The sequence below is a fragment of the Cervus elaphus genome, chromosome 33 (genome assembly GCF_910594005.1).
Source record: "Cervus elaphus chromosome 33, mCerEla1.1, whole genome shotgun sequence".
NCBI lineage: Eukaryota > Metazoa > Chordata > Mammalia > Artiodactyla > Cervidae > Cervus > Cervus elaphus.
The window spans coordinates 21,288,387-21,307,920 of record NC_057847.1 but is presented as its reverse complement, the minus strand read 5'-3'; the positions used below and the strand labels follow the sequence as shown (position 1 = coordinate 21,307,920).

At 37.5% G+C, this 19,534-nt stretch overlaps 1 protein-coding gene across 6 annotated transcripts in view; it reads right to left on the bottom strand.

Annotated features, from left to right (window-relative positions):
* SESTD1 (SEC14 and spectrin domain containing 1) overlaps positions 1-19,534 on the bottom strand; it is a 135,986-nt gene that overhangs the window by 45,522 nt on the left and 70,930 nt on the right. For all 6 annotated transcript variants that reach the window (XM_043894299.1, XM_043894297.1, XM_043894300.1 and 3 more), the window contains 2 exons: positions 4,571-4,684; positions 3,336-3,433 (listed from right to left, as the gene is read on the bottom strand). In XM_043894299.1, the coding sequence (XP_043750234.1) occupies positions 3,336-3,433; positions 4,571-4,684 (212 nt within the window). The remainder of the gene's footprint in view (positions 1-3,335; positions 3,434-4,570; positions 4,685-19,534) is intronic.

The window sequence follows — 19,534 nt, the reverse complement described above, 5'->3', positions numbered from 1 at the left end:
TCTCACATCTCCTTTACTGGTTCTTCACCACTAGCGCTACCTGGGAAGCCTGTATTCTGTGAATATTCACAGTGATTCCCAGAGAGGGAAACAGAAAACAGCATTAAACTCTATGACTATGAAATCTTTTTCTACCAGTACCCTCTTAGGATGTCTTACCTGAAGAACATGTTTCCGAGAAACACCAGACTTACTGTTAGACTATTCAGAAATAAAGAGGTTTGGCAAATCTTTGTCAAGTAACTTGCATGATATTTTTAATTACATAGCATGTGTGTGTGTGTGTGTGATATCTATACACATACTCACATGTTTACATATATGTAAAATTTTTACACTTACATTTTTATATGGTCTCTAAGATAGGAATGTTACTAAACATGAGTTCTAACTTTAGACTTATATTCAAACCACTTGTTTTAGATCAAGATTTGGCATTAAACTATGACCTTCTGATAGCTGTCCTACCTTATCTCACTGAACTGGTCTGTGACTATTCTGGATTAACAGAGTAACAGTGCATTTTGTCAAAGTTTCATTGTATTTTTAAGGTCAGAATTCAAGAGAGACAGACAAGGTAAGTGTTGATCCTTTCAAATTTCCTAATGAAAAATTACTGCCTAGTGCTACTTTATTACTGAGGATTAATTTGCTTCCTACAGTGCTTTTCACCTGGGGAAAGGAAATTGATCTACAAATTGTTAAGGCTGAAAAGTTCAATGGAAATCTCTTAAAATGATACATCTAGGTAGTTACATTTAGATAATACAAATGAACAATTACTTCATCCAGTGTCATAAAACACTATAAATTCCCCAAGCTGAACTCATGAATATCACATATTTTACGAGGACACAGGAGTTCTACAAGATAGGCATTTAAGTGCTAATGTATTTAAATAAGGTTATAATGATTTTATTTCAAGCTGCAAGCTTTTCTGTACTCTTTACAAGCAAAGTAAAACTCTAAAAAGGAAGGTAGGTCTTTCAGCTTGAAAATATTTCTTGCAAAATATTTTACACAGGGTCAGAAAAAAGTAAATATATTTCTATTCAACAAAAAACTCTTTTGTAAAGAAACCTGGATTCAAATCAATAAACTTTACATGGAATCAAATTCTCAAGAATTAAAAAATAAATTTAATATAACTTTTGTATGCTAAGTTTGATTGATAAGAGATGTGCTTACCTTAGTTCTCTCGGCTTGTATTAACAGAGGTTATCTTTTAACAGATAACTTATAGCTTTGCGAAAGTAAAGTAATTGCATGAATAGATTCAAGGGATTTGATCTGACAGACAGAGTGACTGAAGAACTATGCACGGAGGTTTGTAACACTATACAGGAGGTGTGGTGACCAAAACCTTCCCCCCAAAAAAGAAATACAAGAAGGCAAAGTGGTTGTCTGCAGAGACCTTACAAATAGCTGAGAAAAGAAGAGACATGAAAGGCAAAGGAGAAAGGAAAGATATACCGAACTGAATGCAGAATACCAGAGAATAGCAAGAAGAGATAAGAAATCCTTCTTAGTGAACAGTGCAAAGAAACAGAAGAAAACAGTAGAATGAGAAAGACTAGAGTTCTCTTTAAAAAAACTGAAAATATCAAGGGAACATTTCATGCAAAGATAGGCACAATAAAGGACAGAAATGGTATGCACCTAACAGAAGCAAAAGAGATTAAGAAGAGTGGCAAGAATACAGAGAACTATACTAAAAAGTCTAAATGACCCAGGTAGCCATAATATTCTGGTCACTCATCTCGAGCCAGACATCCTGGAGTGTGAAGTCAAGTGGGCCTTAGGAGGCATTACTACAAACAAAGCTAGTGGAGGTGATGGAATTCTAGCTGAGCTATTTCAAATCCTAAGAGATTATACGGTTACAGAGCTGCACTCAATATGTCAAAACATTTGTAAAAATCCGCAGTGGCTACAGGACTAGAAAAGGTCAAGGTCAGTTTTCATTTCAATCCCAAAGAAAGGCAATGTCAAAGAATGTTCAAACTACCGTATAATCGAGCTCATTTCACATGCTAGCAAGGTAATGCTCAAAATCCTTCAAGCTAACCTTCAACAATACATGAACCAAGAGCTTCCAGATGTACAAGCTGGATTTAGAAAAGGCAGAGGAAATCAGAGATCAAATTGCCAACATCTACTGGATAACAGAAAAAGCCAAGCAATTCCAGAAAAACACTTAGTTTTGCTTCCTTGACTATGGCAAAGCTTTGACTATGTGGATCACAACAAACTGTGGAAAATTCTCAAAGAGATGGGAATGCCAGAACCACCTTACCTATCTCTCCTGAGAAACCTGTATGCAGGACAAGAGGCAACAGTTACAAATGGACATGGAACAATGGACTGGTTCAAAGCTGAGAAAGGAATATGTCAAGGCTCTATACTGTCACCCTGCTTATTTAACTTATATGCAGACTACATTATATGAAATGCAGACTGGATGAAGCACAAGCTGGAACTAAGATTTCCAGGAGAAATATCAATAACCTCAGATATACAGATGATACCACTCTAATGGCAGAAAGTGAAGAGGAACTAAAGAGCCTCTTGATGAGGGTGAAAGAACAAAGTGAAAAAGCTCGTGTAAAACCCAACATTCAAAAAAATTAAGTTCATGTCATCCAGTTCCATCACTTCATGGCAAATAGATGAGTGAAAAGTGGAAACAAGTGACAGATTTTATATTCTTGGGTTCCAAAATCACTGCAGATGGTGACTGCAGCCATGAAATTAAAAGATGTTAGCTCCGTGGAAGAGAAGCTATGATAAATCTAGACAGGGTATTAAAAAGCTGAGACATCACTTTGCCGACAAAGGCCTGAATAGTCAGAGCCATGCTTTTTCCAGTAGCCACGTACAGGTGTAAGAGCTGGACGATAATGAAGGCTGAGTGCCGAAGAATTGATGCTTTCGAATAGTGGTGCTGAAGAAGACTCTTGAGAGTCCCTTGGACAGCAAAGAGATCAACCCTGTCAATCCTAAAGGAAATCAACCTTGGATATTCATTGGAAGGACTGAAGCTGAAGCTCCAATACTTTGGCCTCCTGATGCAAAGGGCTGACTCACTGGAAAAGACCCTGATGCTGGGAAAGATTGAGGGCAGGAGGAGAAGGGGACGACAGAGGATGAGATTGTTGGGTGGCATCACTGACTCAATGGACATGAGTTTGAGCAAACCCCGGGAGATCCTGAAGGACGGAAAGCCTGGCGTGCTGCAGTTCATGGGGTCACAAAGAGTCAGACAAGACTCAGTGACTAAAAAACAAACAAACAAAAACAAAAGCTTAGTGACTGAACAACAACAAGCCACTTACCTTTCTTTCTCTTGCTGATTTCCTTTATCACTTCCATTGTTAATCAATGCAAGTTCATCTAATAATGATGTAGATTCCTTTGTAAACTTCTCAAAAACCTACAGTATGAGATTTTATTAACATATTAAGAATGACCTTAAAAGTTGATATGAACAGAAGGATTTCCAACAAAGAGCAACATAATTAGCCAGGCGGGATTCTGGTTCCAGCTCTGGGTACCTGAGTCCACAAGTTAATCACCAGAGCCCAGCAGTGTAAAAGACAAAAACCACCTGCTTCTTGCAACTAAGAAGACAAAACTGCTTCCTAAAACAATGAGTAGTCTTAATGGATAAGGGATTTTTATAATTTAAATACACTAAGAAATTATTTTATTCCTCAATCAGATCAGTTTATATTTATTCCTGTTTCCTTAAGAAACATCTGCACCAACAATCATTTTCACTATATGAACATTATTTAGACCAGTTCTAAGCCTCTAATTCCAGTTAAGAGAATATTTCTTTATGTTATTCTATTAATCATTCTGACTGTATGTAATTAGTTTAAATGTTTTATATACAAGCATGTAGCAGAAGAATAAAATAGTTATAATCTTAACATGATTTCTTAAAATATTTCTAAAAAGGGATTTGGGCAAGTCTGTGTATAACAAAATAGACACTTATGTGTCTAATATCATTATTCAAAATACAGTGAAAAAAGAACTGGTTATCCATTCTGAAATATCCATTAACTCATTGTTCTCCAAAATATTAGCATATAATCTAAACTGAGTTAACTTAAATTTGTTCCTTTAGCCCCCAGCTGTTCAATTAACAATAATGTATTTGTGTATAGAATAGCAGATTTCCAAAGTCTGTCCTGAGAAAGAAGATACATTTTCAGAAATAAATACCTTAACCTTGCTTTTCAACTCAAATTGATGTCTAAATATTTCTCTGAAAACCGTGTATCAACTAGATTATCTCTCAGGAAATTATGCTACTATTATTCAACTCAAAAGATTTACAACTTTAATACTGCTACTAATGACAACAGTAATAGTTAACACTTGTGAGTCTGTCTCCAGAGTACCTGCTTTCAAGCATAATGCTATCACGTGGCACATGTTATATTTCTTTGGTTATGTACAATGGAAAACAATCTACATTTTAGTGGGTTAAAATGAAATAGCTATCAAAATATGTCTTATTTATATGTAATAACATGTTATCTCATTGTAATATACCAACCAGCCTCTTATTTAACCAATCCATGTGATCATAGGTGAGACTCCCACCAAAATCTTCCGTTAACTGGCATGGTTCTATATAACGAGTCAATTTATTGGCAGATACTAAAATAACCTATAAAGGTAAAAAAAAAACAAAAGAAAAAAACCACTTAATGAGCCACTATTAATGTCAAGAAAAGTGATGAGGAGGTAATATCCAATATTGTTTCCAACATGATTAAATATTATATAAATATTTAATAATACAACAGCATTTAAAAGCAATTAAATAAACTGTCAATATCTGTTAAGAAATGAGCTACCATAATCCATATCTAAAATCTCATTTTAAAAAAAGAGACTAGCAGCTCAGATTAAATATTTTCAAAAATCTTATCAATATGAGTAATTTCTCAGTATAAAAATCAATCCCTTTAGTTGTTGTTGTTCAGTCACCAAGCTGTGTCCGACTCTTTGTGACTCCATGAACTGCACCACACCGGGCTTCCCTGTCCTTCATCACCTCCCAGAGTTTGCTCAGACTCATGTCCACCGAGTCGGTGATGCCGTCCAACCATCTCATCCTGCATCCTCTGTTACCCCTTCTCCTCCTGCCCTCAATCTGCCCTTATGTGGCACAATATTCAAACAGTGAAAACATATCTCCTGAGAAATTGGTATCATATATCCCTTATAACTTAACATTTTAATGATATGTTATTCATTTGTTCAACATTCACTGTTTTGTGTTTGACTCTGCGACCCCATGGACTGTAGCCTGCCAGGCTCCTCCGTCCACGGGATTTTCTAGGCAAGAATATTGGAGTGGGTTGCCATTTCCTTCTCCATAGTGGACACTACATTTATTTATTAGAAGTATTATTAGAAGTGACGTGTTCTAGAGCTGGGAATATATGGATGAAGAAGATGCTTCTACAAAGTAAATGAATTTTTTTTTTTTTTTGCTTTTTTTAAATTTGTTTTTTATTGAAGGATAATTGCTTTACAGAATTTTGTTGCTTTCTGTCAAACCTCAACATGAGTTAGCCATAGGTTAAAGAAGTAGATTAAAGTTTTCCAGTTTGTTTCTAAAACCTTTACTGAAAATAACTAAATCTAACTGTTTTCTCTTTGGTCATGGTAGCACAGAGGGCCAAAAGCTTTACCAGGATATCCCAAATGATTTCAAGTCCCTTTACTAGGTTAAACATTATTATATGATAATTGGAAGGATACTAAGCCAGAAGCCAATTATTCCAGGTTTCTGTCCTAGCTCTGCCACAAATTCACTCACTTGTAGAAGATAACCTAAAGGAATTCACTCCAGGCTTATCCATGTGCCAAAGGAGGCAGCTGCATTAAATTATCTATGATGTCTCTTTAAGCTCTAAGAGGTCATAATTCTAATGAGTTGTCATCCTATACATTTAATTTGGGCCATTTTCTCTAATAAATAACCTATCTTGCCCAGTGAAGACAGCAGTTGTCATCTTCTATCCACTTTGGTTAATCTCACTATATACACCTAAATACATTAAGATACTTTGCAGTTCCTAAATACCTTAAAGTTCATTAGCAACAGATTTCAAGTTTAATAAGCCAAAGGGAGGGACTTCCTTGGTGGCTGAGTGGTAAAGCATCCGCCTGCTGATGCAGGAAATGCGGGTTTGACCCCTGGGTCAGGAAGATTCCCTGGAGAAGGAAATAGCAACCCACTCCAATATTCTTGTCTGGGAAATCCCATGGAGAGAGGAGCCTAGTGGGCTACAGTCCATGGTGTGGCAAAGAGTGGGACACGACTTAGCAATTAACAACAACAAAAGCCAAAGGGAAAATTTGCAGTTATTTTCTGCGAATTTATAAGTTCTGAATATTTGTTTTTCCTAAAAATCGATTTAAATATTATTAGTACAGATTCACTTTCTTTCATGATGTAAAATACATTTGAGAATATACCAGTTCTTACTAAATATAATTTTTTAAATAGTTGGCTAAGATTAAAGCTATTATGATATTTTTATTTATGCAAAACAAATATAAACAAAGGAACATGTAATTATGGAAATCTGCAGAAAACAAATTTTCTCCATCACTACAAAAATGTTTATAGAATCCATATTCTTATAAAATTCATTGATGGCTGTTCAAAGTGAAAACAGTCCATCTGCTATGTAGCTATACCAAATTGTATCAACAGCAAAGGCATCTCAAAGCTAAACAAAGTCAAGAAAAAAAACACAACAGCTTAAAGTCAGGTGATCTGACTCAAAACCACCATCACTTCAAATTAACAATTTAGACAACTATCTACCGTGGTGAAACATCTTCATTTCCGCTGCAATAATCTTTTTATTGAGATGGTGAGAGTGAGGAGAAAGTGCAGAGGAGGCTGGCAAAACAGCCATAACTGTTTCTATTTTATTGCATAATATATGTTTCAAAAAGAATGAGGGAAACATTTTAGGACAAGTCTGCAACACTAGGAAAGAATCTTACTGTATGAAAATGGTTGTATCTAAGAATCATCTTTTCAAGGGAGTCAGGAGTGGCATCCTAAGGAGGAAGGAGACGCCTTCCTCTCAGCATACAGCTGGCGTTGTTTTCAACTGCCTTTGGAAAATGACACCACTTGCCAGAATGCGACATATGAACTATACAGACAACTGCTTCCAAGAGGACAAATCACCTTTTGACAGACAGCAAAATGAACTCTAAGCGATAGCAACCATCACAGAGGAATGTGATTTCACAAACATAATTTCAAATACACAAGCAAAAATATGATACTACATTTTTCAGAGCTGAGCATAGTGAAGTGAGGCTTTAGGTCTGAAGTGAAATTAGAATACTAGTTTTAACCCTAACCCTAAATTTAAAGGAAATTGTTTAGAGAAAGATTTCTGGACATTAGTAAATTATAGAAACAGATTAGAAAGTAAATAATCTATATATTAAAAAAAAAAAAAAAAACTAACACATTTCCAAGTCAATGTGGTAAAACAAATTTGGATTCCCACGCTAGGTTATTTTCTCTAAAACCATTCATTGCAGCTTCTTAAATTACAAAAATTTATACTAGGAAAATTTCCTATATTCCCTTTTCTTACAATTCTTAAAGAAATCACTAATATGCCAAACCTGCACAAAAGTTAAAATATATAACAATGCAAATCAGGGAGTCATTTTATCTTATGGGACATGTTTTATTACCTGGCAAAGAGGAAAATAAGAATAATTAAATAAAAATTCAGTCCTCCAAAGCAATGATCACCGAAATTAAAAAGAAAACTAGAAAATAAGAGTTCAAAACATATTGAGGTCACATGTATTATGTGTGACCTCTTTTTACCCTAAGATTCTAAATATGAAAAGACAGAAATAATGACACAACCGCTGAAAATTCTAATACAAAGTACAAAAGACACAAAAAGACACAGACTTTCCCAGGGGCTCAGATAATAAAGAATGCACTTGCAATGCAGGAGACGTGGGTTCAGCCCCTGAGTCAGGAAGGAGAAGGGAAGGCTACCCACTCCAGTATTCCTGCCTGGATAATCCCATGCACAGAGGAGCCTGGCAGGTTGATAGGCCATGGGGTCGCAAAAAAGTCAGACACGACTGAGTGACTAACACAAAAAGATACAAGTGCATAATAGTATTAGAACACTGATTTAAACATACTATCATCAGTTCTTTATTATCTACTATAAAACTTCCATATCTATTGACCTTTCCATCTACTCTAAAATGGTTAATTAATAAAAAGACCCATTTTGCTAGCTCAAAAGCAAATTTTCTTAAAAATCAACAATGCCTACTTGTGGAGAAGATGGAACCATGAATCTGACATTTCATTTTTCAAAAAATACTTAATACCATTTTCAGAGGAGTGGAACATTCCAGAAAATAACCCACTGTATCACTCTGAAGCAGCACTTCCCAGTTACAAAAATCCTGTATCATTGTACAGCAATTTTATTGCTTTGTCCAGAATATAATGTAGAGATAATATGCAATGAGTTTGTTTTAAGTTTAAAAAGGGAATTCACTAAACTATACTATTATAAAATACTGCATCAAAGTGAACTTCATAATACTATCTTAACATATACCAAAGTAAAAAGACCAATTTTGACTTTTCTCATCTACAAATGGAATTCATAATCTTTAATTTTAAAATAGTTATGTAAGACACAGAATGAATCATAAATCATCTTTAAAATTATCTACTTTCTTTTTTTTTAAATTATCTACTTTCATGTTGGACAAAATTACATATAAATTAGAATGAAAAGTGGTATTATGCCATCACAAACAGAGGGGGAAAATTATTTTTATAACCTGATCTTTGAAATTTTACTTTTACACTAAAAAAAAAAATTCAGTTGGTTTACTTTTATACTTTTTTATATTTCCTTTTAAGCAATTATATGAGTACAGGTTTGTAAGCCGAGCCTGGTAGACAACTCTTTGTGTAGAAAGTCTTTCAGTCCCCATAATGAAGATCCAAATTTGATCTAATCACATTATATACTATCTTTTTTACCATAATTTTTAGAGTACTAAAGACATTATGATAAAGAAATAATAATTTTGGTGAAATGAGTACAATTTATTCATCAGGGTAATTGCTCTGAGTCAAATTTTTAGGATTATTACCACTCTTATGCTCCTTATTTAGTTGTTATATGTAACAACTAGCAGTGAATCTTATGGTTTCTGTTATTGACAAGTGTTTCTTTTAAGTAAAACCACCATATCATTTATAATTTCCAGCTTAGTAATAAATCTTAAATGACTGATAGAATTCCAAATGATTGATAGATTTCCACCTAACTAGTCAACTGATAATATTAGAAAGATTTTAAACTCAATTAAGCTGAAGTCAATTAAGCTTCAGTTAACTCAAATAGCTCAAAGATTTGAGCGTTAAGATCTGGAACCTTAAAACTCCTAGAAGAAAATTCAGGCTGTAAGCTCCTTGACAGAGGTCTTGGCATTTATTTCTTTTAATGTGACACCAAAAGTAAAAGCAATAAAAGTAAAAATAAATAAGTAGGACTACATCATACTAAAAAGCTTCCGCACAGCAAAAGGAACCATCAACAAAATGAAAAGGCAACAAACTCATATATCTGGTAAGGAGCTAATATCCAAAAATGTATAAAGAACTCAGAACTCAACAGCAAAAAACAAACGTCCAGTTTAAAAATGGGCAGACAGCAAACACACGAAAATGTGTTCAACACCACTGATTATTAGAGAAATGCAAACCAAAACAGTGAGGTATCACCTCACACCAGTCAACATGCTGTTGCTGCTGCTGCTAAGTCACTTCAGTCGCGTCCGACTCTGTGCAACCCCCCAGACGGCAGCCCACCAGGCTCCCCCGTCCCTGGGATTCTCCAGGCAAGAACACTGGAGTGGGTTACCATTTCCTTCTCCAATGCATGAAAGTGAAAAGTGAAAGTGAATCGCTCAGTCATGTCCAACTCTTCGCACCCCATGGACAGCAGCCTACCAGGCTCCTCTGTCCATGGGGTTTTCCAGGCAAGAGTGTTGGAGTGGGCTGCCAGTGCCTTCTCTGAAATCAGTCAGAATGGCCGTCATCAAAAAATCTACAAACAATAAATGCTGGAGAGGAGATGGAGAAAAGGGAACCCTCCTACTCTGCTGGTGGGAACGTAAACTGATACAGCCATTATGGAGAACAGTATGGAGATTCCTTAAAAAATGAGGAATAAATCTGCCATATGACCCAGCAACTGCGCTACTGGGCATATACTCTGAGAAAGCCATAAACAAAGAAGACACATGTATTCCAATGTTCATAGCTGCACTCTTTACAGTAGCCAGGACATGGAAGCAACCTAGATGTTCATCAACTGATGAACGGATAAAGAAGATCTGGTACATATATACAATGAAATGTTACTCAACTATAAAAACGAACAGATCTGAGTCAGTTCTAGTGAGGTGGATGAACCTTAGAGCCTGTTATCATAGTAAGTCAGAAAGAGAAAAACAAATATACTATATTAACATATATATGTGTAATCTAGAAAAATGATATTGATGAACCTATTTTCAGGGAAGGAAAGGAGATGCCCAAGTAGAGAATAGACTCATGATGGACACAGTAGGGGAGGAAGAGAGTGGGACGAATGGAGAAAGTAGCATCAATATACATATACTATTGGGTATAAGATGGACAGCTAGTGAGAAGTTGCTGTGAGGCACAGGGAGCCCAGTCTGAAGCTCTGTGATGACCTGGAGGGAGGGGAGGTGGGAGGGGAGGAGAGGAAATGGAGGGAACGTATGTGTAATTATGGCTGATTTGCGTTACTGTATGGCAAAAACCAACACAACAAAAAATTTTTTTAAAATCTAAATAAAAACAGCATGGAAGTTTCTCCAAAACCTCTTTACCTTCTGGCTAAGTCAGGAGGAGAAAGATAAATAGCATCTCATATGGGGAATCCTGAAAGTTGGCAAACAAAAACAAGCTCATAAATACAGAGAACTGTTAGGTGGGGTGGGGTGTGAAGAAATGGGTTAAGGGGATCAAAAGGTATAAAGAAAAAAAAAAGTTAATGTATTACAAAGCAGAGACATCGCTTTGCCGACAGAGGTCCATATGGTTTTCCAGTAGTCAGGTACAGATGTGAGAATTGTCCATAAAGAAGGCTGAGCACCGTAGAATTGGTGCTCTCGAACTATGATGCTGAAGAAGACTCTTGAGAGTCTTGGACAGCAAAAGAGATCAAGCCAGTCATCCTAAAGGAAATTAACCCTGAATGTTCACTGGAAGGATGGAATGTTAAAGCTGAAGCTCCAATATTTTGGCCACCTGATGCGAAGAGCTGACTCACTGGAGAAGACCTTGTTGCTGGGAAAGAATGAGGGCAGGAGAAGAAGGGAGTGACAGAGGATGAGACGGTTGGATGGCATCACCAACTCAATGGAGGTGAGTTTGAACAAACTCAGGGAGATAGTGAAGAACAGGGAAGCCTGGAGTGCTGCCGTTCATGGGGTTGCAAAGAGTCATATACAAATGAGCAACTGAACAACAGCATTTTAAATGGAAAAGAAATTGCTTATAGTTTTGAAAAGGGGAAATTTTTTAAAGTGAATTCTTCCTTTAAGCATTTAATAATTTGGAAATAATATGGGAAAACATTAAAAGAAAACCACTAGTCTTGGTTAGGAACACAAAGCTTAAAGAGAGATTGATATTAAAATCAGTAGTATCAAATTTAAGAAAGTAGCTTCTATTATTCTGCATGCAATGATTTGAATGTTCAAGACTCTTGAGAGTCCCTTGGACTGCAAGGAGATCCAACCAGTCCATCCTAAAGCAGATCAGGCCTGGGTGTTCATTGGAAGGACTGATGTTGAAGCTGAAACTCCAATACTTTGGCCACCTGATGCGAAGAGCTGACTCACTGGAAGAGACCCTGATGCTGGGAATGATTGAGGACAGGAGAAGAAGGGGACGACAGAGGATGAGACGGCTGGATGGCATCACCGACTCAATGGACATGGGTTTGGGTGGACTCCGGGAGTTGGTAATGGACAGAGAGGCCTGGTGTGCTGCGGTTCATGGGGTTGCAAAGAGTCGGACATGACTGAGCGACTGAACTGAACTGATGTCACTAATGTTCAAATTCAAATTTTACAAAATATAATTATATTAAAAATATACTTCACGTATCAGAAACACTATCTAAATCTTAGGGAATGGGCAAAAGATATTCTTGGGTGTTCGTTCATGCAGAGCTAGACTCGTGACTTTAACCGACTTTCTATGGACTAATCAATAGATACCAACTTCGGTAGGGGCAAGGGGTAAATTTTACATTTTATTCAAGAGAAATGCAAATAATGTATGATCAGTGGATTTTTAAAAATTTTATTTACACTAAAATAATTTTATTTATGTGTGCAAGATCTAAAATGAAAATGTGTCTCTGTGTGCTTAGTACAAATTCATGTGGATGCTATATGTTATACACATACTATTTCAATAGTATAAATTTCTGTTCAGTAGGGTAACAAAATCTCAAAGTTTAGGATTTATGGATTAGGACATTAGCTAGTATTGTGTCTACTTTGGCAATCTATCCTAAATTCCTCAAGTGCTCTTTGAACCACACCTCACAAATTACTGGTAACTTCATTAGTTAATGAGTTGCATGATGTGTTTGACTTATGCTTATTTTATAGTTACATGGGTGTCATGATTTTAGCCTTATGAAAATCACTCTTTAGCATATGCTTTATCTTATCTATTCAGGGATGTGGTGGGGATCATATCCTAATTTTTAAGATCCCCTGGAGGAGGAAATGGAAACCCACTACAGTATTCCTGCCAGGAGAATCCCATGAACAGAGGGGCCTGGAGGACTACAGTCCATGGGGTTGCAAAGAGGTGGGCATGACTGAGAGATTGAGTACGCACAAGCAATGTTAATTATCCTCAAATAGTCATCTCCATGAATATCTTAGTATGTATGGATATAATTAAAATCTTAAAGAAAAGGATTATTGGTTATATTTAAAGTAGTTATCACTTTAATAAGCAGAAATTTAAACTTTAGATATATCTCCGGGGAAATCTGACACCTGGTAACAAGTGCAAAGTGAACCAGAGTAAAATGGAAGAACTACAAGATGGAGGAAAAAATACTACCTATGTGAGTTTTCCAAACTTTTGCCAAGTCCTTTCAAAGGAAATAAAAACATAACATTTTTAAAATAGTAATGTCCTACATAAATAATATTTTTCCTTTATTTTACATATGTTAGAGAGAGGTTAAGACAAGACAGATTAAACAACTAAACCACAATATTTTTACTAACTAGCACATACCATTGTTCAACAAGTTTGAGGAGAAAGGTATTTATCATATGGTTTTTAATCAAACATTTATGAAGGTTTTCTGGAATCTAATTTACAGAAAGACCCAAAACTTATTTCTCCTTTACTCCTAACTCTTTCATCTGTAACTAAAATACTTACCTTTCCCTAATAAAATATTCTCAAAGAATCTAGCACTGAACCTTTCACTCTGAAGGCTGACACTCAGATGCTTTTACTTTTTAAATTTTATTCATGATAACAATGTGTGTGCAAGATCTAAAATGAAAGTGTGTCTCTGAGTGCTTAATACAGATTCACGTGTATGTTATCTGTTATACCTTTTCAATGTGTATATTTAGTTGTATCTGTTAGCTGGGGAATAGTTTTCTCTCTAAAGAAAATAATTTTCTGCAAAAACTAGAAAGAAGTCAGAAGTGATGGTACCAGAGGTATTCTTGACAGAAACATGAAGGAAGTCTGGTCCTGGATCCTAACACTAGTATGGCCTCAAAAAGAGAAAAGGATCAGATTCAGTAAAAGAAAAAATAAGACAACAAAACAACTTAGAATGGTGGTTAACATTACTGCTCTTACTGGTTAACATTACCAGTAAAAAGAAAAAAAAATTTTTGACCTTCATGAATGACAATAAAGAATGAGAAAATAAGATCCTTTTGATTATGAGTTTCTCAATTTAAAATTAATGCCAGCACTACTTCAGTTTTACCTTGTCATTAGACAGACTGTATAGATACTATGAACTAACCAGCAAAAGGTACCAAAGCACCAGGTATAATGTTACTGAAGGTCAGAAAGCACTGGAATATCTGAGCTGCTAAAAAGGAAAATGAACAGGTATGTATCTGTTTCAGAGACAGGAAGGATATATAGAGAAATATTTAGATGACCCATGAGATGTCCTGAGATGAGGAATATTCAACGGCTGATGAAAAACACTAGGAAACTGAACAAGAGGAAGGTCATCCAGAGGGAAAAGAAATGGAAAGGATAATAGGCAGGAAAATATGAAATCATGGGAACAAGCTGTCATTAAAATGACAACTGGATATTTATTTGATGAATATTGTGGACAGCTGGTAATAAATCTTTGTGATGAATAATTCAATAAGGTAAAACATAAACTTTTGCTTATAGGAATGCCAGCAGTCATAACAGTTATTCTTTTAAAAATATTTGGAATATATACAAAAATATAAGCTCAATTATGACAACTCAAATGATCCAAAATAACATCAAGAAAAGTAACTGTTAATCAAACGTCTATAATGAATTTAATTATATGTAGTTCTAAGTATCATTTAATGACTGGTTTTGAATTGCCCCTTAAAGTAGATTATGTTTGGTGGTCTATTAGCCAGCATTTGAAATTACTCTCATCTCATTAGGACATCAGGCTTTTAAATAAGTGTCTAGTGCTTATTTACTTATCCAGCTAGAAAAATAGCTGGATCTCTTCAATATCTGAAAGAAATAGACTGATACAAAAAGCTGTAAAACCACAGTTTTAAGACTAAGTTAAAATTAAACTATCTATGATATCAGTTCAAGGCAGATAGGAACTCTGCCTTCCATTTTACCCTCCAAGATGCAAGGTATTTAGCCATTACAAATTCATATAGCATGAAACCCAACTAGGCACAGCATTTCTGAGCAGATGCCTACACTTAAGCAGGATGTGACAAGTTCCTCACGAAAGGGATCTCTGCTCCTACTTGGTGTTCACAGCGTTAGCTTCTGAACTACTGGCCTATGTCCACTCTGCATTCCATCAGAGCAACATTTCCTGCATGACCCTGGCATAAAAAGCAGACTTCCTTGCCTGAATGAAATACTCGCTCACCGTGGCTACATGCAGGCCTCCTGCATTCAGCTTTTGCTATCCTCCCTCAGTACACTTCTGACCGTCCCCCCTCAGTACACTTCTGACTACCCTCCCTCAGTACACTTCTGACCCTCCTCCCTCAGTACACTTCTGACCCTCCTCCCTCAGTACACTTCTGACCCTCCTCCCGCAGTACACTTCTGACCCTCCTCCCGCAGTACACTTCTGACCCTCCTCCCGCAGTACACTTCTGACCCTCCTCCCGCAGTACACTTCTGACCCTCCTCCCGCAGTACACTTCTGACCCTCCTCCCTCAGTACACTTCTGACCGTCCTCCCTCAGTACACTTCTGACCGTCCTCCCGCAGTACACTTCTGACCCTCCTCCCTCAGTACACTTCTGACCGTCCTCCCTCAGTACACTTCTGACCGTCCTCCCTCAGTACACTTCTGACCGTCCTCCCTCAGTACACTTCTGACCCTCCTCCCTCAGTACACTTCTGACCCTCCTCCCTCAGTACACTTCTGACCGTCCTCCCTCAGTACACTTCTGACCCTCCTCCCTCAGTACACTTCTGACCGTCCTCCCTCAGTACACTTCTGACCCTCCTCCCTCAGTACACTTCTGACCCTCCTCCCTCAGTACACTTCTGACCGTCCTCCCTCAGTACACTTCTGACCGTCCTCCCTCAGTACACTTCTGACCGTCCTCCCTCAGTACACTTCTGACCCTCCTCCCTCAGTACACTTCTGACCCTCCTCCCTCAGTACACTTCTGACCCTCCTCCCTCAGTACACTTCTGACCGTCCTCCCTCAGTACACTTCTGACCGTCCTCCCTCAGTACACTTCTGACCGTCCTCCCTCAGTACACTTCTGACCGTCCTCCCTCAGTACACTTCTGACCCTCCTCCCTCAGTACACTTCTGACCCTCCTCCCTCAGTACACTTCTGACCCTCCTCCCTCAGTACACTTCTGACCGTCCTCCCTCAGTACACTTCTGACCGTCCTCCCTCAGTACACTTCTGACCGTCCTCCCGCAGTACACTTCTGACCCTCCTCCCTCAGTACACTTCTGACCGTCCTCCCTCAGTACACTTCTGACCCTCCTCCCTCAGTACACTTCTGACTCTCCTCCCTCAGTACACTTCTGACTGTCCTCCATGGGATGCAGTTTTCCATCCAGCAATTAGGCTAACCCCTTTCCTAACAGAATCCAACAGCCAGGGCTGCCTTCCCTCACACTGCTGGCCAACAGTTTCCAGTAAGTCTACATCACAGTCAAATCAACCCATGACAAAAGTTTGCCAGATAATACTGAAAATCAAAACATCTGTCTTATGCTTAGGACATGTAGAAAGATGGAAAGAGCATCGCTCCAATCCTTACAAGAAAAACAAAATAACGCAAATTAATCTGAAAAATGACAACTTTTTAACACATCATAAAGTCCACAGGAAAACCAATAAAGACCATCCTTCAAGGACAAATGGAGGGGGAACACTTGCTTACCCGGGAAAACACCAGGTATGATACAAGTCAGGTTAAGAACTCAGCCAAATTTCCCAAAGAATGCTAAAGGCCAAATATGGTTTGGTATAAAGGTACTGAGCCTGCTGGAAACAGAGACACAAGAATTCAAACGCACCTGCAGATGCTTCTCCACAGACCTCTCAGAGACTCACGAGAAAGACTGTGGGTAGGTAGGTAAGAAATTACAAAAAGACCTGGGGGAAGGGGACAGCAACCACCAACGGAAAGGCAGGAAGCTGAAGCACAGCCCAGATTCCTCAACTTTGTCATCCCTAGGGAACAGGAACTTTCAGGTGCTGAGGGAAGCCAGTGATTCAGGATGACCTTTGCTGTTTTGTTTTTTAATCACTCAACTGTGTCAGATTCTCTGCAACCCCATAGACCACAGCCTGCTAGGCTCCTCTGTTCATGGGATTTCCCAGGCAAGAACACTGGACTGGGTTGCCATTACCTTCTTCAGGGGACCTTTCCAATCCAGGGATCAAACCCACCTCTCCTCCTTGGCAGGTGGATTCTTTACCACTGCTGCTGCTGCCGCTAAGTCACTTCAGTCGTGTCTGACTCTGTGCGACCCCATAGACGGCAGCCCACCAGGCTCACCCGTCCCTGGGATTCTCCAGGCAAGAACACTGGAGTGGGTTGCCATTTCCTTCTCCAATACATGAAAGTGAAAAGTGAAAGTCAAGTCATTCAGTTGTGTCCAACTCTTAGCGATCCCATGGACTGCAGCCTACCAGGCTCCTCTGTCCATGGAATTTTCCAGGCAAGATCTTTACCACTGAGCCACCTGGAATGCCCTTAGAACACAAATAAAACCCCACTGCAGCTAGAGGAAGGGGAAAGAAAGGCCCACTATCCAAGTGGAGGCAGGAAAATATTATGAACCCAGACTGCTACAGTCTTCCTAAAGCTGGGAAAGCGGGTCCTAGACCCTCTAGACCCTGGGTCCCAAAGCGTTCCTAAAACCGAAGCCGAGTCAGAACAAGAAAAAAATGAACCATGGACAAACACTGAGTAACAAGTAACAGTAGTCTATTGCTGAGGGTCGTGCAAAGAGAAACCTTTTCTGAGACACAGGCACAAAGGAAAGATCTACAGCTGAGGGTGAAACAAACACTAACTATAGAGGAGTCTGAGCCTGTAATGCCCTGAGGAAAAGAAGAGCAATAGCCAAAGCCAAAGCCAGTTCAACTCCTGTCTAGACTAAATCAAGCCCTCCCCTGTCCCACCAAGAGCCCAGCAAAAACAAGATGGGCTCGTGTGCAGGTACAAATACAATTTATCTCAAATCTTTACTGTCCTAAACAAGATGTCCAACATACAGAAAGAATGAAAACAACACACTGTCAAGAACAAAAACCAAATAATATAACTAGAGTAAGAGAGACCCAGATATTGGAACTATTAGCTAAGGAATTAAGATAACTATTATTTGTGCTTGAAGTTCTCAAGGAAGATCTGCAAGACAACAGGCAAAACAGACAGGGATTACAGCAAAGAGACAGAAACCACCAGAAAGAATCCAGAAGAAATGCTACAAACCAAAAACACGATAAAGGAGATAAAGTCCATTTACAAATGGCTCATCAACAGACTCAACACAGCCAAGGAAGCAGGCAGTGAACTTGAAAACAGATCAACAGAAACTATCCAAACTGAAACACAAAAAGAAAAAAAAAAGGGGGGGGGGGATAAAATAGAACACCAACCTAGAATGTTGAGAAATTTTCATATTGTCTAACATACATGCAATAGGAGTTCTATAAAGAGTAGAAAAATAAAATGAGGCAGAGGATATATTTGAAAAGAAAATGTCTTAAGAATTTTCCAAAATTGATGGCAGAAGGCAAACCAGAGATCCAAGAAATGCAGCAAACACTAACAGAATTAACACCAAATAAAACATTTAAAATAAAACTGCTGAAAATAAAAAATGAAGCAAAAATCTTAAAGGTGGCCAAGGAGATTTAAAAAAAAGATATATAACCTATAGAAGACCAAAGATACAAGTAACAGCAGAGTTCTCAGAAACCAAGGAAATGAGAAGGCAATGATATAGAAGGTGTGATATAGTTAACATGCTAAAAGAAAAAAAAATCAAATAATGAAAAAAAAAAAAACAAAACTATACCAACTGAAAATAACTTTTAAACCTGAAACAGAAATAAACATTTTTTTCAGGCAAACAAAATCTAAGAAAATTCAAAGCCAACAGACCTGCAATGCTAGATATGTTTAAAGGAAGCTCTTTAGGCAGAAGGACTACACCAACCAAAAAGCTGAAATGAGTAATTCTGGAAATACAATAAGTGAAGACAGATATGAAATTAATTTTTTATTTTAATTGCTATAAAGATATTATAGCAAAAATAGTAGCAGTATATTGTGTGCTTTAGTATAGTGAAAGTAAAATGTATGAAAACAATGGAGGGAAGTATTAGAGATAAACTGTACTAAGGGATTACCAGTGTTAAATGGCATATTATTTGAAGATATATACACTAATTAAAGATGTATACAATAAACCCAGGGCAACCACTGGAAAAAATTAAGAGATATAAACTTCCAGTCAATAATGAAGATAAAATGTAATTATAAAAATAATCCAAAAGAAGGCAGAAAAAGAAAAACTACATAAGATCTAGCAAGATAGAAGATTTTAATCCAAACATATTAACAATTAATTAAATATAAATGGTCTTACAAACCACTACAAAGACAGAGACTGTCAGATTGGATATGAA